Raw genomic sequence first — 22,264 nt, forward strand, 5'->3', positions numbered from 1 at the left:
ATAATCACTGCCACTGAAGTCCAATGTCCAAACATATCATGAGATGACAGATTTGACTGATGAACCCCTTCAGCTCTTACGGACCTGAATGTAACATCGTGGAACTGCACGTGTCCGACCAGGGCATCCAATGGGATCTGATGCCCGCCTTTTATTGGGATTGTCGGCTCCAACATCATGAACTCGAACACTCGGCTTCCAGAGCTCATTCCACGGATCATCTGCACATACAAGAAGTGGGATCACTGTTGGATATTAATAGTTGCAAAAAGGTGGGGGGGGTTGAAACGGCAGGTGCGATGTGGAGAGGGGGGGAGGGGTTTGTGGGAAAGAGGTGGTGTTAGTGATGGGAATGGCAGTGCAGTTTGGAGAGTTGGGGGCTTGGGAGGTGCAGATTGGGCATGGGTGTGGTATTAGGGTTGTAGTGTTGAGGCAATGTGTTTCGTATGAAGTGTAAGTGATGTCGGACATAGATGGGGGATGAGAAGAAGCCTTTAGGCACACGGCCTTCATCGGTCAGGGCATTGAGTATAGAAGTTGGGACATACGTTACAATTGTATAAGACTCCACTTGGAGTATTGTGTTCAGTTTTGGTCATCCTGCTGCAGAAAATATATCATTACGCTGGAAAGAGTGCAGAGAAGATTTACAAGGATGCTGCCAGGACTCGAGGGCCTGAGCTATAGGGAAAGGTTGAGCAGACTAGGACTTTATTCCTTGGAGTGCAGAAGGGTGAGGGGTGATTTTGTAGAGGTGTATAGATTTTGTAGAGGTGTATAAAATCATGAGGGAAAGGCGTGGGGTGAATGCAGAGACTGAAGAACTAGAAGGAATAGGTTTAAGATGAAGTGGAAGGATTTAATGGGAACTTGAGGCACAATCTTTTGACACAGATGGCAGTGGGTATGTGGAACGAGCAGCAGAGGAGGTAGTTGAGGCAGGTACTATACTGTAACAACATTTAAAATACATTTGTACAGGATTGGAAAGGTCCAGGGTGATTTGAGCCAAATTTGGCAAGTTGGCGTCGTGTAGATGGGGCACATTGGTGGGCACGTTCAAGTTGGGCCGAAGGGCCTGTTTCCACGCTGTATATCTGAAACTAAATATGGGTAAGTAGGATTCCTGTAGATGGGGCATCGTGGTGAGCATGGACAAGTTGGGCCAAAGGGTCTGTGTCCACGCTGTATCTCTAAAACTAAATCTGGGCAAGTAGGGCGCGTGTAGGTGGAGCATCGTGGTGGGCATGGACAAGTTGGGCCGAAGGGCCTGTTTCCATACACTTTATGTAGGAGAGGCCACTGTCATTTTGTTGTGCTTTGATAGTATGGAGTTGAGGTCACAGTTGGAGGCACTCACCTGTCCAAAGGCGATAGATATTTGTGACAAAGACCTGCACCAACAGAGAAAGGAATGGTTAACTAAGAATGAGTGATATTTTTTTAATATCGACTGCACCAACATGTATCTCCTAACCTTCACAGCCCCTAAACTCAATCTATTAGCTTCTGGAAAATGTTACAGCTCAAAAGGAAATGTCACCAGCACTGCAACAGGGTGAGGGATAGTATTGGCTAGTGTAATCTCCTTCTACTGTCCGGTCACACAATCCCAGGGCAGGGACAGCATGGGTTCGATACAGGCTGAAGCTCCCTCTACACTGTCCGGTCCCACACTCCTAGGGAAGAAACAGCACGAGTTAGGGGACTGTCCCACCTCGGCGATTTTTCAGCGGACTGCCGGCAGTCGCCTGAAAAACCGGTAACTGGAACAGCGACTGTCAGAGTGGAACACACACACACACATCGCAAAGGCAGGGGCCAGGGCAAGCGGGGGAGCGCTGTCTGAAATTCACACGGTACAAAGCCAAGGTGATACAGACACACACCGTGATGAACAAGAAGGATGACGCTGTAATTAAGACGGCTAAGCACAATGTACGGTAAGTCCTTTAAAAGGGGGGAGAAGGTGGGAGGGGAGGGGAGAGGGGGGGAGAAGGGGGGGGGGAGAAGGAGAGGGTGGGGAGACAACTTTAAGAAGCCAGACAACTTTTAATAAGCCAGATACACGGCTGTGAAGTTCGGCGGACATTTAACATTACCGGTCGGTTATCCTTGGTTCTGAAAAGTCCTGCTTACGTTTTTTTCCCCCAATGAGCCAATGAAAATGACCGGTCAGCAAAGGCGATTAACTAAAATTACCTATGACTTCCTCAACTACCCATAACTACATGGCGACTCCACTACAACTGCAGTTACAACTACCTGATTATCGATTTTCTCCATTTTCTCCAGAATGCGGGAACTTCTCACGACCATGAAGGAGACTCACCAGAGACCATCATTGGCGACCATGTGGCGAGCGCAGAGTCTCCTGCACTCGCCTACGAAGTCGCCTAAGTGGGACAGGCCCATTAGACACAAAGTAAAGCTCCCTCTACGGTGTTTGGTCACACTTCCAGGGCAAAGATAGCATGGGTGAGGTGCAGCGTATGCTTCCTCTACATTCACCAGGATGAAAAATGGATTTCGAGCTTGAGTTATAGGGAGAGGTTGGATAGGCTGGGACCTTTTTCTTTGAAGCATGGGAGGCCAAGGGTGACCTTATTGAGGTGTACAAAATCATGAAGGGCATGGTTAAAGTGAACACTCACAGTCTTTTTCCCCAGGATAGAGGATTCTAAAACTAGAGGCTAAAGGCTTAAGGTGAGAAGGGAGAGATTTAAGAGGGACCTCAGGGGCAACTTTTTCCCTCAGAGGGTAATCCATATCTAGAATGAGCTGCCAGAGGAAGCAAGAGAAGCGAATACAACTACGAATCTTAAAGGACATTTGGACAGATATATGGATACGGATGATTAGGAAGGCTATGGGATAAACGTAGGCAAATGAGACTTGCCCATGCTCATAAGTTCTAGGAGCAGAATTAGGCCATTCGCCCATCATCTACTCTGCCATACAATCATGGCTGATCTATCTTTTCCTCACAATTCCATTCTCCTGCCTTTGCCCCATAACCCCCGACACCCTTAGAAATCAAGAATCTATTAATCTCCGCCTTAAAAAATATCCGTCGACTTGGCTCCCACAAATGTCTGTGGCAATGAATTCCATAGATTCTCTACCCTCTGAATAGTCTTAGTCCAAACCTGGAGATTTGAACTAAGCCCAAAGAGGGAGAATAACTTACTGTCAATGCTACATCTGGAAAACCTGACCCATGCCGAAGTGGATTTGGATCGTAGTCTGAAGTAGGATTGTGACCTGAAATGTCATGTGTCCACTCTCCACAATTGCTGCTTGACCCGCTGAAGTCCTCCAACGCTTTGTTGTTTGCTCAAGATTCCTGCATCTGCAGTCTCTTGTGTCTAGATTTGGACAGTGTGGGGATTCAGGTGCCAGGACGTAAAGCGGCAACTCCCAACGCAAGTCACCATCTATCTACAGGTGGTGGCTCACAGTCCATCTGCTCTGCCTAGAAGTGGGAGCACTCAATGCCCGGCGCCTACCCCCTCCCACCATCTGACCTCTGCACAGTCTGTGTGGCCACCAAGAAGGACATCATGTCGCCAGGGCTCAGCTCGTCTGTTGCCATCAATGATCCACTGAGACATATTGTCCCCAGAGCTACACCTGCAACAGACGACAGCAAATCAGGAGTGTTTTATTGTCACACTAGACCAAGTGCAGACCCGTTGGGTCTGCTCCCCCAACGCAATATTCCAGCACTCACCCATTCCCCCAACGCAACGCGGGGAGGTGTGGGGGGCAGGGGATGTATGGGGGGGAGGGGGGGGGGGGGGGGGGATAACTTTATGGCTTTGCAATTTTGGTCCTTCTCTTGCTCAGGGTAAATTTCAGAACTATGTGCATTGATGTGAAACTCTGTGGTTTCTGAGCTGTTGTCAGGAATGTGAAATTGGAGAATGACCTTGAATAACTTTAGAAGCTGGTCTGTAAGTTGGATTGAATTCCTTTACCACGGTGTTGAGAGTTGGCCACATTACTTTCAAATCATATTTGGTTTGCGATGGGAAGTGTGTGGGAGGGAGGGACGGAGAGAGGGGTGGTGAGGAGGGAGCACCGCGTTGTGGGAGGGAGGGAGGCCGCGGGCGGGCGTGGACCCGAGGACCCAAGCGAGGCCGCGGGCGGGCGTGGACCCGAGCGAGCAGGCGTGGACCCAAGCGAGGCCGCGGGCAGGTGTGGACCCGAGGACCCAAGCGAGGCCGCGGGCGGGCGTGTGTGAAACGGGTGCCGACCGACCCATGGTGCCCGCCCACCTCATTGTGACGTCATCAGTCGAAGTATCTGTGGGTGAAAGGCGGTTAAAAAGGCCGTTTTGTCTTTTATTTAAATTTTATTCACCAATAACGTGAAATATAGGATCAACTCTTAAGCCTTATCCCTCCAAACCCTTCCAATCCATGTGTGCAAATGTCTTTTAAAAGTTATAACTGTATCCATTTTTATAGCTTCCTATGGCAGCTCATTCTCAACACGGACTACGCTCTGAATGAGAAAGTTGCCCCTGAGATCCCTTAAAGCTCTTCCCTATCACCTTGTACTAGAACGCTCTACCTGAGAAATTACTGTGTGTTCTCTTTATCCATGTGTTTCATGATCTTGTCCACCTCAATAAGGTCTCCCCTCAGGCTTCTGTTTAAAGGAAGAAAGTCCCAACCTGTCCAAATTCTTCCAATAACTCATGCTTCCTATAGCTGGGCGACCAAAACTGCACGCAGTACTCCAAGTGTGGTCTCACTAACGACTTTTACAGCTGCATCATATCCCAACTTTTACACTTAATACCCTTCCCAATGAAGACAAGCATGCCAAACACCCTATTCACTGCATTGGAAATACACACTTTGAAACTGCTCTTCCAATTCCAGATACCAAGTCTTTAAAATGCAACAGATGCATGTGGGTACCATTTCCCACAAATGGCTGATCGGTTAATTTATCCTTACTCCTACTGTCTCACATTTTATTAGTAGCTTGCTCATTATTCTGATACCCATTGATTAAGTGTACGTGCAATATTGTGAATCGATATAGCATTTATTGTGATGCATCTAAAATCAATAATGTCAACTATTGTTCTTATACTCCTTCCAAAATTCATATTTTAGTGAACGGTACCAATAGACAGTAGACAATAAACAATAGACAATAGGTGCAGGAGTAGGCCATTCGGCCCTTCGAGCCAGCACTGCCATTTAATGTGATCATGGCTGATCATCCCCAATCAGTACCCCGTTTCTGCCTTCTCCCCATATCCCCTGACTCTGCTATCTTTAAGAGCCCTATCTAGCTCTCTCTTGAAAGTATCCAGAAAACCGGCCTCCACCACCCTCTGAGGCAGAGAATTCCACAGACTCACAACTCTCTGTGAGAAAAAGTGTTTCCTCGTCTCTGTTCTAAATGGGTCACCCCTTTAGACTATTATCTTTTAGAATCCATGCACATTGTTTTTTTCTGCTTTTGTACCTAGATATTCTATTATATCCTTCAGTGAAGATTCCAACACCAATTATTAGAGTCATGGAGCAAACAGGCCCTTCAGCCCACCTTGTCCATACCGACCAAGTTGACATACTGCGTTAGTCCCATTTGGCTGCATTTGGCTCATACCCCTCTAAACCTTTCCTAACCATATATTTATCCAATGTCTTTAAAAGTCGTAATTCTATCTGCTTCTAAAATGTCCTCCGGAAGCTCATTACAGATGCAGACGACCCTCTGAGTGGAAAAAGTTACTCCTGGGAACCCTCTTAAATCTCTCACCCCTCAGCCTCCTATGCTCCAAAGAAAAAAAGTCCTAACTTACCCAGCCTCTCGCTATAACTCAAGCCCGCAATCCCAGGTAACATCCTGGTGAATCTCTTCTGTACCCTTTCTAACTCAATGACATCCTTCCTGTAGCTGTTGAAGTCCAAGTAGTTCATCAATTATTTTCAATACACTGCTTATCTTATTTAACACAGAGAACATTTTAACATGCTTGGGGGAATACTGGGCAAAGTGATTAATCATCATTTCAGCCATTTTACCATTGTTCACCCTCTGGAAGCTCTAACCTTTCAGGATCTTTCTCTTTTGTTACTCATCTGTCCAATGAGGGATATTTCTTTCTTTTTTCATTGATTATTCTTTCTCTCTGCAATACAGTGTTGTATCTATGGATACACTAGTTCTGACAGCTCCTTACCTTGTTCACTTACAATAACACACCCATCGCCTCCCTCTCTCTGTTACCTTTTGACTGTGTTCTCTGTGGGATGGGGTTTACCAATAAATAAAATAGCAGTACTTACAATTCAGTGCAAAGTTTGATAATCCCTGGAAGATGCCAATTCCCAATCCCAAATACTGGTTGATATCCTTGGCTTTATCCACTTCCTTTGAGAAAAGCCTTAAAAAAACAGAATATTACCAGCAGTTCGTCAAACCATTCCTAACAGCAATGTATATAGTTCAACGATACGAGTAGTTCTGCTATAATGCATGTTTCCACTATGTGAATTGGATACAACATGAGCGATGAATTAGGAACATAGTTTGAACTGTGCAGGCTAAATTGGTGACGTGATTCTGATTGGGAGGAGAGAATTACTTAAAACTATGGAAATTGACAATTGGAAAAATAAGCTGTCTTGGATATAAATAGTATGGGGAAGGGAAAAAAAGCATTGTCATCAGACAGCACTGTCTCTTAGTTGCTACTTTTTCTGTTAGTAGCCATGGAAATTGACAAATAATTTTTGAAGAAGGAACCTAAAAGGTTGATGAAAGCAATGCCGTAGATGTTGTCTATATGGATTTCAGCAAGGCACGATGAGGCACATGGTAGGCTGCTCTGGAAGTTTAGATCACATGGGATCCAGGAAGAACTAGCCGGCTGGATGGGTGGCTTCGTGGAAGGAAGCAGAGAAGGGTCTCGACTGGAAACATCTCCCATTCCTTCTATCCAGAGATGCTGCCTGTCCCGTTGAGTTACTCCAGCATTTTCTGTCTATCTTTGGTGATAATAGAAGGTTGTTTCTCAGATTGGGGGCCTGTGACTAGTGCTGTGCATTAGGATTCAGTATTGGGTCCATTGCTATTTGCAGTTTATATCAACAATTTTGATAAGAATGTATGACACGATTAGTAAATGTGCAGATGATACTAAAGTTCAGTTTTGCTCACCCAAGGTAGGATATTGTTAAGCTAGAAAGACTGCAGAGGAGGAGGAGGCTGAGGGATGATCATATAGACGTATATAAAATCATGAGGGAAATAGATACGGTGAATGTACATAATCTTCTATTGAGCGTAGGGGAATCAAGAACCAGAGGACATAGGTTTAAGGACAGTACATAGGAGGTCATAGGTGAGAGGGGAAAGATTTAATAGGAACCTGAGGGGCAATTTTTCACACAGAGGGTGGTGGGTATATAGAACGAGCTGCCAGAGGAGGTTGTTCAGGCAAGTATTATAACAACAGTTAAAAAACAATTGGACAACATTTAAAAGACACATTTCCCTATAAACTGGAAAGGTCTAGAGGGATGTGGGTTAAATGCGGTCACGTGGAACTAGCATAGATGAGGCACCTTGGTCGGCATGGGCAAGTTGGGCTGAAGGGCCTATTTCTGTGCTGTGTGATTCTATAAACACGTTACAAGGATGTCTGCAAGAGAGATATGAGGGCGCTCGGCATCGATGTGGAGTCCTGGGAGAGCCTTGCAGCTGACCACACGAGGTGGAGAGGTACCCTGAACCAACATCTCAAAACAGGGGAAGAGAAACTGATGAACGCAGCGGCAGACATGCGGGCACGCAGAAAGGAGCGCAGAAACATCAACAAACCAGAGACCACACACAAATGAGACCTTTGCGACAGGGACTCTCACTCCCGCATTGGTCTCTTCAGCCACAAGCGACGCTGTTCTAGCTGAGGTTTGGAGCAAGCAGCCAAGAACTAGGATTCATTCCCATGATCAGTCATGACCGAGAGGGGGGGGGGGGCTACTGAGTACTGACTGAGATTCTATGATCCCTTCCATTGACTCTTGTGCCACGAAATTAAACAATGCAATATACAGCATTCCAATTATTTTTAGTTCACAGTAAAAATTAATTTACGGATATCACAAAGACCTTTATTTTTGAGAGAAAAATGAAAATGTAAGCCTGAAACTTTCCATCCACTAACCTCTTTATTGACACAATTGTTTTGATAATGTGATTTTAATTTGTACCTGTACACATTCTGTATTCTATTAATTTGCATTTAAAACGCAGATTGATAGGTTCTTGATTTGTAAGGATGCCAAAATGTTACAGAGAGAAGACAGGAGAATGGAGTGGAGAGGAAAAAAATAGATCAGCCATGACTACATGCATTTCCCCTCTGATACTTCAAGCCACGTGACTGAATCGATGGCAGTTTAGTTCTGAATGACATTAGGTCGGTGCCGGTACATCGACCCAGGTATTGGCACCTGCAGCTCCCATTTTCCTTACTCATTTTCCAGATCTTCCATTGCAAATGCCTTCACTGTCCGTACATTTCCCAGTGCCTCATCTGCCACGCACGTCGCTTTGGCAAACTGCAAATGATTTGTTAGAAGAGATTTCAGACAGTGGTTATAAACCTAACTCCTACACTTTTGCTATTAAACTAGGGTAAACATTTTCAAAAGACATTCAGCTAGCAAGAGGATGAATTTGCGCGAATCATTTCAGCTATGTGTGCTAGTGGAAAAACAATAGCTTTGCATATTTTGTTTTAATTTTTCCGTACAAACATAGAACAGTATAGCACAGGAATGGGCCCTTTGGCCCACAACTTTTGTGCCAAACCTGATGCCTAGTTAAACTGATCTCATCTGCTGTACAGATCCATATCCCTCTATTCCCTGCATATTCATATGCCTATCTAAAATGCCACCATTGTATCAACACCATCCCAGCTGCGCATTCCAGGCACCCACCACCCTTTGTGTAAAAAGTGTGTCCCATACATCTGCTTTAAACTTTCAGTCACAAGGAATTGCAGATTCTGGAATCTTGAGCAAAACACAAAGTGCTGGATCTGAGGATGTTGCCGAAACATATTCTGTCCATTCCCTCCACAGATGCTGCAAGACCCACTGAGTTCACCTCGCACTTTGCGTTTTCCTTTAAACTTTCCCCCCCTCTCAACTTATAACAATTCCCAACAGTCTTTGAAATTTCCATCCTGGGAAAAGGGTTCTGACTGTCTCAGGACGTGAACATTCACAGCAATTATGGTCGATTCATGGCAAAACGCTAAACGCTGGAGGAACTCCGCGGGTTAGGCAGCATCTGTGGAAGGAATGATCAGACAACATTTTGGGTAGGGACCGTACTTCAGATAAGAAAAGAGTTGACCCAAAGCGTCCTCTGTCCATTTCCTCCACAGATGCTGCCTGACTTTCAAGAGAGAGCTAGATACGGCTCTTAAAGATAGCAGAGTCAGCGGATATGGGGAGAAGACAGGAACGGGATACTTATTAGGGATGATCAGCCATGATCACATTGAATGGCGGTGCTGGCTCGAAGGGCCGAATTGCCTACTCCTGCACCTATTGTCTATTGACCCGCTGAGTTCCTCCAGCATTTAGTGCTTTGCTCAAGATTCCAGCACATGGTCAATTCATAATTGACCTTGAGAAGGTGCCAATAGATTTTTTGTTTGAAACGGCATGGTGAGGGTACTCTCACAGTATCACGAGATTAACTGGATTTAACTCAGTAACGACAGAAACACAATATTTTCTGGTGAGTGATATGGAGAGGATATTAATGGTGTGTCCCGTATGCTTCTTCATAGGCTTTTAGACATGCAGGGAATGGATGGTATGGACACTTGCAGGCAGAGATTGGCATTATGCTTGGCACATTGTGGGCTGAAGGGCCTGTTCCTATTCGGTACTGTTCTATGTTCTCCTCTTGGAGGCAGAGATTCTGCACATCAATGCTGTAATTGTCCTGGGAGTGTTTGACAACACAGCATGGAGGAAGGTCAACTGGTCAATGGGACCCACCTACCTTTGACCGGGCAGGCCTCTCCCTGGTACTGCTACGCCTGTCCACCCCTCCCCCGGTACTGCCCTGATCCTGCACTCCCATCTCAGTGCTGCTCCACCCAGGAGAAACCTCCATCGGTACTTCCCCGTGACTGTTCTAATGATGTTATTATATGCACTTTGCAGAAAATCTAATAGTCCTATAACCAATTTGCCACGCATTTTGAAAATGAGCAAATACTTGCAAAAGATTGCATGACCTCCTCAGATAGCAAATAGCATAAATTCTACACAATGAGACCCACCTACCTTTGACAGGGCAAGCCCCTCCCTGGTACTGCTCTGCCTGTGCACCCCTCCCTGGTACTGCTCTGCCTGTGCACCCCTCCCACGGTACTGCCCTGACCATGCACTCCCATCTCAGTGCTGCTCTACACAGGGGAACCCTCCATCAGTACTGGCCCGTGACAGGGCAGATCCCTCATTACTGCACCCTGATAGGGCATATCTCCCTCAGCACTGCCTCCTGACAGCGCACTCCCCCCCCCAGTGCTGATCCTCTGAACATGCTCTCCTCCCTCTAATTAGCTTTGCTGAGCCAATTATGAGCTTAGGTCTTGGAATCTAAAGCCTGATAGTACCAAGCTCAATTCCCTTCTGGCTGATATTTCAATATTTGATTACTGTAGGTATTTCATCCTCTGTCCCCTTTTAACTACTTTCCACACATTTCAGTAAATGTATCAATCCCCTTCCCCAATCTCCCAGCACAGTACATTGATATTCTGTCAACTGACTGGGCACCAGCCCTTTCTAAACACCCTGTTCCACACGTGCTAACAAATTGCACAAGCAAATCAGCCCTTTAAATCTAGATACTAATCCTGATTAAATACATTCTCTCACCTCACCTGCCACCAAACTCATTCTCCTTTCCCAGACATGTCTCACAGCCAAGATAGACACAAAACGCTGGAGTAACTCAGCAGGTCGGGCAGCTTCTCTGGAGAGAAGGAATACTTGACCCTTCTCCTCACTCAAGTTGGGTGTCATAAAGATAGGTTCTGATCAGCGTTTTACCAGCAACCGCACAAGCATTTCCATTCATACCTGCTCCTGAGCTTTTCGGGAGAGTATCCGAAGAGAAGAGCCCATGTATGCTCCAGTTCCCACCAGGAGCGGCATCACCACGCAGATGACTCCCGTCAGCTTCGGCGAAACAAAGTACAGAGACACCAGGCAGCCGATTGTTTGTGCAATACTCTTCAGACCCTGGAGATCAAAGCAGGCAAACAGCAGAGCAGTCATGAACTGGCCATACAAAGAATATAGGTCCCTCTACAGTGTCGAGTCTACAGTGTCCCATCTCACACTCTACAAGTCAGAGTCAAGAGTGTTAAATTGTCAAATGTGCTGTAACCAAACAATGAAATTCTTCCGTACACCAGCATAACATGTCTGTAAACACAGTACTTATAGCTAACACAAAAAAACCCAAAAGAAAGTTCAATGAATTGAAAGAAAAACAATATTAGTGCAAAACAAAAGCCCAAAGTCCCTTGTGCAACCAAGAAGGTTTGTAGTTCAGTTGGTGTTCGTAGTGTTCTGAAGCCTGATAGTTGCTGGGGAAAAGCTGTTTCTGAACCTGGAGGTCACAGTTTTCAGACTTATATACGTTCTTCCCGATGGCAGGAGTGATATGAGAGCATGGTCAGAGTTGTGTGGGTCCTTGATGATGCTGGGTGCCTTTTTAAGGCAGCGACTCCTACAGACGCCTTTGATGGTGGGTGAGCAGGTCAGTACCAGTGATAGATCGGGCAGTGTCCACCACTTTTTGCAAACCTCATCGTTCCTGGGCGGGTCAGGGACAGCACAAGTAAATCTATTCACTTTATATTTTGGGCAGCTTAGAGCACAATGGCATGAACAGTGAATTCTCCAATTTCAAGTCATACCCCCCTAGCCCCCTCTTTCTTTCTGCCTTGAGGTGCAGAGAAGATGATGAGGTGGAACGACAACAGGACTGCTGCGAGAGGGTGGAAACAAGGGAGGTGGAGTGATAAGGGTAGTCTTGGTGCTGGCTGGAGTTTTGGCAATCGCTGATGATCTGTCTGGGGGAGATGTAAAGAGGAGGAATGAGGTGGGAGCAAAACATGCTGGAAATGCAAAACACTGTTGGAGCTGGATATCAGTAATCAAAGTGAATGCCAGAAGAGTCCACTCAAACAGTCCAGAGAGAGACAGAGAGAGAGCGCAAAGCTGAATTATGGTTACAGTCATGTCAGAGTCAGAGCTATACAGCATGGTAACTGGCCCTTTGGTCCAACCTGTCCATGCAGACTAAGTTGGCATGCTGGGCTAACGCCTTTGCTTGCATATGGCCCATATGGTGGATACCGCCCTGTCCATCACAGGTACTGACCTGCCCACTATCAAAGAGATCTACAGAAGGCGCAGCCTGAAAAAGATCGTCAATATCATCAAACCCACACCAACCTTGGCCATGGACTCATTTCACTCCTGCCATCAGAAAGAAGATATAGGACTCTGAAAACATGACCTCAAGGTTCAGGAACAGCTTTTTCCCAGCAACCATCAGGCTCTTGAACACTGCACAACACTAACTAAACTATAAACTGTCTTGGGTAGACACAAATTCTGGGGTATCTCAGCGGGACAGGCAGCATCTCTGGAGTGAAGGAATGTGTGATGTTTCGAGTCGAGACCCTTCTTCAGACTGATGTCAGGGGAGTGGGCGGTACAGAGATAGAATGTAGTCAGAGACAGTAGGACTGGTGGGAGAACTGGGAAGGCGGAGGGGATGGAGAGGGAGGGAAAACAAGGGCTACTTGAAATTAGAGAAGTCAATGTTCATACCGCTGGCGTGGAAGCTACTCCAACTGAAATATCAGGTGCTATTCCTCCAATTTGCACTGGGCCTCACTCTGACAATGGAGGAGGCCCAGGATGGAAAGGTCAGATTGGGAATGTGGGGAGTTAAAGTGCTGAGCAACCGGGAGATCAGGTAGGTTAAGGCGGACTGAGCGGAGGTGTTCAACGAAACGATCACCGAGCCTGCGCTTGGTCTCGCCGATATACAGGAGTTGACACCTGGAACAGCGGATACAGCAGATGAGATTGGAGGAGCATGTGAACCTCTGCCTTCCCTGAAAAGATGGTCGGGGTCCTTGGACGGAATCGAGGGGGGAAGTAAAGCGACAGGTGTTGACGGTGCAGACGATAATTAAACACTCCTGTCGCTTTACTTCCCCCCTCGACTCCGTCCAAGGACCCCGACCATCTTTTCAGGGAAGGCAGAGGTTCACTTGCTCCTCCAATCTCATCTACTGTATCCGCTGTTCCAGGTGTCAACTCCTGTATATCGGCGAGACCAAGCGCAGGCTCGGTGATCATTCTCGAATCCTTCCTGTCCATTTATCTGTACAATTACCTCTAGTTTCCATCTCCCCCGACTCTCAGTCTGAAGAAAGGACTTGACCCGAAACATCACCTATTCCTTTCTCTATAGATGCTGTCAGACCTGCTGAGTTACTCCCAACATTTTGTGACTATCTTAAAAGTCCTAGTTGTATCTGGTTCTATAACTTCCTCTGGCAGCTCATTCCAGATACGGACATCTCAGAGTGGAAAATTTACCTCTGAGATCTCTCTTAAATCTCTCACCTTAAGCCTATGGCCTCTAGTTTTAGAATCCTCTCCTGTGAAAAAAACTGTGAATGTTCACTTTATCCATGCCTCTCATAATCTTGTACACCTCATTAAGGTCCCACCTCAGCCTCCTATGACTGTATGGATGATGTAAGGAAGATAATTCAGCCATGATATTGAATGGCAGTGCTGCCTCGAAGGGCCGAATGGCCTATTCCTGCATCTTGTTTCTATGCTTGTGATTCATGGCATTGTTAAATCCCAACCCAGATCCAAGTAACCTCACCTGAGAAATCACCAACTTGAAGGAGGATTTAAACTCCTGGATGTCACTGGTTAGGCGGCTCACCAGGTGACCTGTCCGCGTGGCATCGTAAAACGCCACGTCCTGCCTGCCACATGTTAGAGAAAGAAACAAAGCACAAACTGATGCAAGGCAGAGACACACACAAGGAACTGCAGATGCTGCTTTACAAAAAAAGGCACAACGTGCTGGAGTAACTCAGCAGGTCAGGCAGCATCGTTGGAGAACATGGTGGGTGACGTTTCAGGTCGGGACCCTTCTATCAGTCTGGAGAAGGTTCCCAACCCGACATGTCACCTATCCATGTTCTCCAGCTATGCTGCCTGACCCACTGAGTTACTCCAGACATTGTGTCAAACCGATGTAATCTTTAAAGGCATCTATTCAGTAAAGCTTATTCAGTAATGCCTAGACACCCCGATCAGCTTTAAACCTGAATGCGTGAAGTGGCCGCCTACACGGAATCCTCACAAACTCCTCTCCAGACTAATCTACGACAATCAACCACATATGAAGAAAATCTTGCAAATACTCAGCTGGTTTCTGTGGAGACAGTATCTGTGGAGATTGAGACAATGTTGACATATCCAGCCAATTAGCTTTTAATCTCTTGTGAAATTCGTTCTAATTCTGGGGCAGGAAGGAGCTGCACAACAGGACAGACACCAATTGAACTGGGATGAGACCTGGTGGAAAGTTAAATGGAGACAGTGGGTGTTCGGGTGGGGGGGGAAGCTTTAAACTCTTCTTCAAACTGATTGCAGTAAGGGGGCAAATGCTAGAAGAGAGGTGGGGGCGGGATAAAGCCTGGCAAGTGATAGGTGGATACAGGTGAGGTGGGCTTTGAGTGGCAGATGGTTGGGCACGTCCACAAATGGATGCGCGTACAGATGGGCACATAGAAGAGAGTAGGGGAGAAGGGGGGGGGTGGGGAAGAGTTCTTCGTAGGTTGGTAGTGCAAATTTGATGAATTCAAATGTTCATAACTGTTGTGTTATAAGCTATCCAAGCGGAATATGAGGTGCTGTTAGTCCAGCGTGCGTGTGGCTTTATCGCAATACTTTTTGTGTTTTCATCTTTGACCTTTGTCCATCTATTTTCAAATCAAAGCCCCCTTCACCTGTAGCCACCCAGCACTTGCTAACCTTTGTCAAACCCCTACCTCTTCCAGCTTTCTCCCCCACCCACCACACAATCAGTCTGAAGAAGAGTCCCGACCCGAAACGCCGCCTATCGATGTACTCCAGAAACGCTGAGTCACTCCAGTACTTTGTCTTTTTTTAAATCTATACATGTTATTCATATTGGCACAATGATGTATCAGGAGCAGGAAAGGTGGCTTAATCATTTCACATGCCTTAATTGACACCCTTTTGACTTCTTTCCACCTCTTGTCTTTGTCACTTACTCTACTCACCAGCCAATCACTCCCCTTCCCACTGGTATCCACCTGTCACTTGCCTGACCTAGCCCCAACCCTGAAGAAAGATCCTGATCTAAAACGGGATCACTCTCGACAGATAGTGCCTGACTTGCTACCAGCATTTTGTTTTCAGCTCACGATTCCAGCATCTGCATTCTCCATGTTTCTTGCATTGACATTGTTAGGGTGACACACATGTTCCTTGGATGGAGCATGGAGCAATTCTCAGCCCAGAATGTCTACCAGCTCCTTAGTGAGCTTTCCATAAACAAATCCGGAGTTCAGACATCCAGCTTCAGCACTGACCAATTTCTGAATTAAATAACCCAGTGAATAGAATCACAGATTATTTACAACACAAAACCCCACAGTGTCCCTTCCGTTAAAAGAAATGCTGACCAACTTTATCTCATCTTCCAGCACTTGTCCCACAGCTCTGCTGACCACAGCCTTTCAAATTCACATCCCAATATCATCTAAATATGATGAAGGATTCTGTCTCGTTACCCTCGTGGGTGCAAAGGCTTCCCTTCATCTCTCTGCTGGTTCTTCTGCCAATCCATGCCCCCTGTTTTTGACATGTTTATGGATAGGAAAGATTTAGTGGGATATGGGTTAACCGCTGGCAAATGGGGTTTGCTTGGATTGGGCATCTTGGTCAGAGGTTGGTCAGAAGGGCACGTGTCTGTGCTGTTTGACCCTAGGACTCTTCCGCTTACTGAAACAGATTTTCCCTATTTACCAACCCACTTCTCACCCCTCTGCATCCACAGCCCAGTCCATCACGGGTACAGACCTCACCACCATCGAACGGATCTACAAGAGACGCTGCCTCAAATGATGATATATCCATACTATAAAGAGCTATGATTCTAATATCCTGATAAATTATGATGTATCAGCATCATCCAAGACCCACTGGCAACACTCTCATTTTATTCAAAGAGAAAATCTTAAAAAATGAAAATCGAGCAGCTTCTTCCCTACAACCATCAGGCTATTAAACACTCCAACCTCCAAATAGGCTCTGAACTGGATAGACTTGGGGGCATTACTTGCACTATTATTCTTTGTTTATTTGTCAGTTTGTTTATTTACCAGGATGTTGCCAGGACTCGAGCGCCTGAGCTATAGAGACAGTTTGAGCAGGCTCGGACTCTATTCTTTGGAGCGCAGGAGGATGAGGGCTGATCTCATAGTAAAGACACAATTTTATTACTGTAGCGGGAGTGGGAGAATCACTGTAAGTATGGTCACATACTTCTCAGCTCTTCGCAGTTCTGCAAGTAAAGCAGCCTCATCGTGCGCAACATGCAATCTGTCGCAACACATTTTGCCATCCACCCCCCAGTCACGTACACATTAACACTTAAACCCCCACCCCCCTCTACATTCTAATAGAGGTGTACAAAATCATGAGAGGAAAAGATCGAGTAGATGCATAGAGTCTCTTGACCAGAAAAGGGGAATCAAGAACCTGAGAACATAGGTTTAACGTAAGAGGGGAAAAATTTAATAGGAACCTGAAGGGTAACCTTTTCACAGTTGCTTATTATGGGTTTTATGAAGTACTATGTTTACATACCTGTAGTGGCCATTTGGCTTAATTTTGTGTGTCATAAATTATGGCATTTGCCTTTAAATTTTGTCTGCCTGTAATTATGTGGGTGGGATTTATTACGTAGTCGAGGCGCGTTTGCTGCTAGGATTGTTGGGCAGCGGCTTGTAGTTATTTAAGTTAGTTCGGAGGAAGCATGGTGGGAAGACATATCTTTCGACCATTCGGAGCTTTCTAACACGAAGAGAAGTTTTCTAACATGTCGGGGCCATATGCTGGAGTTTTCACTACGAGTAGCACTAAAATGTACCTAACAAGAAGGAGTTTGGATGAATATCTTACTGTTTTACTTCGACAATAAAGAAACTATTAATCAAGAGACCGTGTTTGGGAAGATTTATTTTTCGACGGCTTTGAATGTCTCGTGGAGAGCTCCCATGCATAAAACGACACTATCTCCTTACCCTATGTCTTCTCCTAGTGGCTAGAGGGAGCAATTCTTTGAATGATATAATAATCTGCCACAAAAATACGTGCTGTGCCAAACGCTCTTGATTCTCCACCTAACTCTTGACCCACTGAGATCCTCCAGCAGTTTGTTTTTGGTTCCAGATTCCAGCACCTGCAGTCTCCTGCATCTAGTCATAACTTTTTCACCCCAATTAGGCCCCAATTAGGCTCATCGTTTGTTCTCATTTTGATCTGTGCAGGTGGCAGGCAACTACAGGCACAGTTTTATCTTAATGGATTGAATGTTGTGGTCATTGGCCATGTGATACTGTTGGAATGGCGCACCAGTCCTCCAGATGTATCTTTTCCCTTTATGAGCCTCCGATCCAAAATATCCCTGAATACATACACCAGTAGCTGTCATCTATTTGGCTGAACTGTCAATCACGGTGAAAACTCTCTGATACTAAACTAAAAAGAAATTAGTTTCTTCACTCATTAAATATTTTACAAGATATGTAGTGGCCATTTGGCCTGTTTTGCATGTCATTGTGGATGGCATGTGCCTTTAAATTTTAGACTGCCCGTTATAATGTGGGTGGGATTTATGACGTGTCTTTGGGCGTGTTTGCAGCTTAACTACTTGCGCAGAAGTTTAGTTTTTAGATTTGTTTTGGAGAGACGATGGAGAAGGTAAATCCTTCGACCATGTCGAACATGTCATTACATGTCATTGTTACAGAGACACGAGGAGGTTTCTAATATCTGAAGTAATAAGTTGGAGTTCGAAGATTGCCGTAACAAGTCGGAAAAACCTTGGATGTATCTTACTGTTTTCTATCTACAATAAAGAAAATATTCATTTAAAGACTGTGTGCTGAAGCTTTATGAATGGAGAAGCCCTGAAGGTCTCTGAGGCAGCTTGCATGCGTACCGAAGATATTCCCGTTATCCATTCTCCTCCAATTAGCGGCTAGGGTGCTAATTACCTGAAAGATATGAAAAGTCTGCCGCTACAAGATATTTGAGGATGCATAGGAAAGATGTCATTAAACTGGAAAGAATGTAAAGAAAATTTCTGAGTGTTGCCAGCACTTGAGGGCAGACGGATGAGGGGTGATCTTAAAGAGGTGTATACAATCATGAGGGGTATCGCTTGGGTAAATGCACACTTTCACCCAGAGCAGGGGAATTAAGAACCAGAGAACATTAGGTTTACGGTGAGATTTAATGGACACCCGAGGGCAACCTTTTCATACAGAGGGTAGCGGGTATATGGAACGAGCTGTCAGAGCAGCTATGTGTTTAAGAAGGAGCTGCAGATGCTGGCAAATCGAAGGTACACAAAAATGCTGGAGAAACTCAGCGGGTGCAGCAGCATCTATGGAGCGAAGGAAATAGGCAAAGTTTTGGGCCGAAACCTTTCTTCAGACTGATGGGGGGTGGGGGGGCGGGGAGAAGAAAGGAAAAAGGAGGAGGAGGAGCCCGAGGGCTGAGGGAGAGATAGGAAGGGGAGGAGACAGCAAGGGCTAACAAAATAGGGAGAATTCAATGTTCATACCCCCAGGATGCAAACTCCCCAAGTGGAATATGAGGTGCTGTTCCTCCAATTTCCGGTGCTGCTCGCTCTGGCCATGGAGGAGACCCAGGACAGAGAGGTCGGATACGGAATGGAAGGGGCAGTTGAAGTGCTGAGCCACCGGGAGGTCAGGTTGGTTAATGCGGACCGAGCGGAGGTGTTCGGCGAAATGATCGCCAAGCCTCCGCTTGGTCTCACCGATATAGATCAGCTGACATCTAGAGCAGCGGATGCAATAGATGAGGTTGGAGGAGATGCAGGTGAACCTCTGTCGCACCTGGAACGACTGCTTGGGTCCTTGAATGGAGTCGAGGGGGGAGGTAAAGCGACAAGTGTAGCATCTCTTGCGGTTGCAAGGGAAAGTGCCCGGGGAGGGGGTGGTACGGGAAGGAAGGGAAGAATTGACAAGGGAGTTACAGAAGGAGCGGTCTTTGCGGAAAGCAGACAATGGGGGATGGGAAGTTGTGGCGAGTGGTGGGGTCACGTTGGAGGTGGCGAAACTGACGAGAGGATTACTTGTTGTATGTGGCGGCTAGTGGGGTGAAAGGTGAGGACTAGGGTAACTCTTCCCTTGTTGCGAGTGGGGGGATGGGGAGAGAGAGCAATGTTACGGGGTATGGAAGAGACCCTGGTGCGAGCCTCATCTATGGTGAGGGAGGGGAACCCCCGTTCCCTGAAGAATGAGGACATTTCAGATGCCCTGGTGTAGAACGCCTCATCCTGAGAGCAGATACGGCGTAGACGGAGGAATTGGGAGTAGGGGATGGAGTCCTTACAGGAAGCAAGGTGGGAAGAAATGTAGTCCAGATAGCCATGGGAGTCAGTGGGTTTATAGTGGAGGCAGGTACTATAACAACGTTTAAATGATATTTGGACAGATACACGGAGAGTAAAGGGTTAGAGGGATATGGGCCAGGTTTGAAAAAATGAGACTAACTTACAGATGGGACATTTTGGTCAGCATGGACCAGTTTGACAGAGGGCCAGTTTTCATGCTCAATTATACAAAATTATGTTGGTAGCAAAAATAAAACCAAACATATTAGTTAAAAACAATAGGAATTTGAAATGTCTATTGTGAGGGAATAGGCTTACACACAGTTCAATTCACCTTTATATGGGTTATTAGGCTTTGAATGTGGATTCGTATGCCATTAAAAACGAATTTAGGCAAAATATTTGGATTGACTTCACAGCATGAATTCTTCTTTAACAGTCACTTTTTGTTATTTCTGCTCACTGTGGATGACTTGGAGAAGAGGGTGCAAGAGCCACTGCCTCACAACACCAGAGAACCGGGATCGATCCTGACCTCAGGTGCTGGCTGGGTGGAGTTTGCATGTTCTCCCAGTGACTGGATGGGGTTTCCTCCTGGGTCTCTGGTTTACTCCCACGTCTCGAAGATGTGCGGGTTTGTAGGTTGATTGGTTCGGGAAGAGTTGCCCTCAATATGTAGGGAGAGGATGCGAAAGTGAGATAAGACGATGTGAATGGGTGTTTGATGGTTGGATTGGCCATGATGGGCTGAAGGGTCTGTTTCCTTGTTGTATCGCCAAACAAAAAACAAGGAACCGCTGACTGCCGAGTGAGCAGTCAGGCTTCCTCCATCACAACAGCAAGTGTGAGTGACATCTTCATACCTTCACAGAGCAAATCTACCGCCAATTTCAAACAAAACAGAGACATGATTTATAAAGCTAAACACTTCTGACCTGATGAGGGATGCAAATAACTCTTTCCTCATGGCAGCAGCGATTCTCTCCCCAATTCTGGACAAGAGGGTGATGTATAAGCAGCTCAGGATTCCCTAATAACGGGATGAGAAAAAAACAGGTCAAAATCTGATCTCCCGCAAGTGCAGGAAACTGCTTTTTAAGAAATATTAGAGAAGCATATCTCTCTCCACACCATCCCACCACACCTTCACAGGGGAGGACAGCGTGGTTTAGAATAGAATAAAACTGCGCCCGGTGAAATAAAAACCATAAGGGCACAAAGAACAGGACCACTGCTTGATTGGAAGCATCGTTCTGTAATCTGGGTACAGAGTCTGTGCGGCTGAGCCATTTCCCATCAACGGTTGCCGACAGAGAGGGTAAAAAAGTGGATGTTCAAGAAGGAACTGCAGATGCTGGAAAATCGAAGGTAGACAAAAATGCTGGAGAAACTCAGCGGGTGCGGCAGCATCTATGGAGCGAGGGAAATAGGCAACTTTTTGGGCCAAAACCCTTCTTCAGACTGATGCAGGGGGGGGGGGGGGGGGGGGGGGGGGGGGGGGAGGGCAGGAAGAAGAAAGGAATAGGTGGAGCCAGAGGGCTGAGGGAGAGCTGAGAAGGGGAGGAGACAGCAAGGGCTACCGGAAATTGGAGAAGTCAATGTTCAGGCCACTGGGATGTAAACTGCCCAAGCGGAATATGAGGTGCTGCTCCTCCAGTTTCCGGTGGGCCTCACTCTGACAATGGAGGAGGCCCAGGACAGAAAGGTCGGATTGGGAATGGGAGGGGGAGTTGAAGTGCTGAGCCACAGGGAGATCAGGTTGGTTATTGTGGACCGAGCGGAGGTGTTCGGCGAAACGATCGCCAAGCCTACGCTTGGTCTCACCGATGTAGATCAGCTGACATCTAGAGCAGCGGATGCAATAGAAGAGGTTGGAGGAGGTGCAGGTGAACCTCTGTCGCACCTTGAATGACTGCTTGTGTCCTTGAATGGAGTCGAGGGGGGAAGGTAAAGCGACAGGTGTAGCTTCTCTTGCGGTTGCAAGGGAAAGTGCCCGGAGAGGGGGTGGTGTGGGTGGGAAGGGAAGAATTGACCAGGGAGTTACGGAGGGAGCGGTCTTTGCGGAAAGCAGCAGGGGGGGAGATGGGAAGATGTGGCGAGTGGTGGGGTCACGTAGGTGGTGGCGGAAATGATGGAGGACTATTTGTTGTATGTGACGGCTGGTGGGGTGAAAGGTGAGGACTAGGGGGACTCTGCCCTTGTTCCGAGTGGGGGGATGGGGAGAGAGAGCAGTGTTGCAGGGTATTGAAGAGACCCTGGTGAGAGCCTCATCCATGGTAGGGGAGGGGAACCCCCGTTCCCTGAAGAATGAGGACATTTCCGATGCCCTGGTGTGGAACACATCATCCTGGGAGCAGATGCAGCGTGGACGGAGGAATTGGGAGTAGGGGATGGAGTCCTTACAGGAAGCAGGGTGGGAAGAAGTGTAGTCTAGATAGCCATGGGAGTCAGTGGGTTTATAGTG

General features: G+C 46.6%; 1 protein-coding gene across 1 annotated transcript in view; it reads right to left on the minus strand.

Annotated features, from left to right (window-relative positions):
• abcb8 (ATP binding cassette subfamily B member 8) overlaps window positions 1–22,264 on the minus strand; it is a 68,745-nt gene that overhangs the window by 16,444 nt on the left and 30,037 nt on the right. The window contains exons 4-11 of the mRNA XM_033020205.1: window positions 20,736–20,830; window positions 13,996–14,101; window positions 11,151–11,312; window positions 8,512–8,597; window positions 6,318–6,415; window positions 3,528–3,633; window positions 1,361–1,394; window positions 85–221 (exon numbers count right to left, since the gene is read on the minus strand). Coding sequence (XP_032876096.1) covers window positions 85–221; window positions 1,361–1,394; window positions 3,528–3,633; window positions 6,318–6,415; window positions 8,512–8,597; window positions 11,151–11,312; window positions 13,996–14,101; window positions 20,736–20,830 — 824 coding nt within the window. The remainder of the gene's footprint in view (window positions 1–84; window positions 222–1,360; window positions 1,395–3,527; window positions 3,634–6,317; window positions 6,416–8,511; window positions 8,598–11,150; window positions 11,313–13,995; window positions 14,102–20,735; window positions 20,831–22,264) is intronic.

The sequence above is a fragment of the Amblyraja radiata genome, chromosome 4 (genome assembly GCF_010909765.2).
Source record: "Amblyraja radiata isolate CabotCenter1 chromosome 4, sAmbRad1.1.pri, whole genome shotgun sequence".
NCBI classification, from domain to species: Eukaryota; Metazoa; Chordata; class Chondrichthyes; order Rajiformes; family Rajidae; genus Amblyraja; species Amblyraja radiata.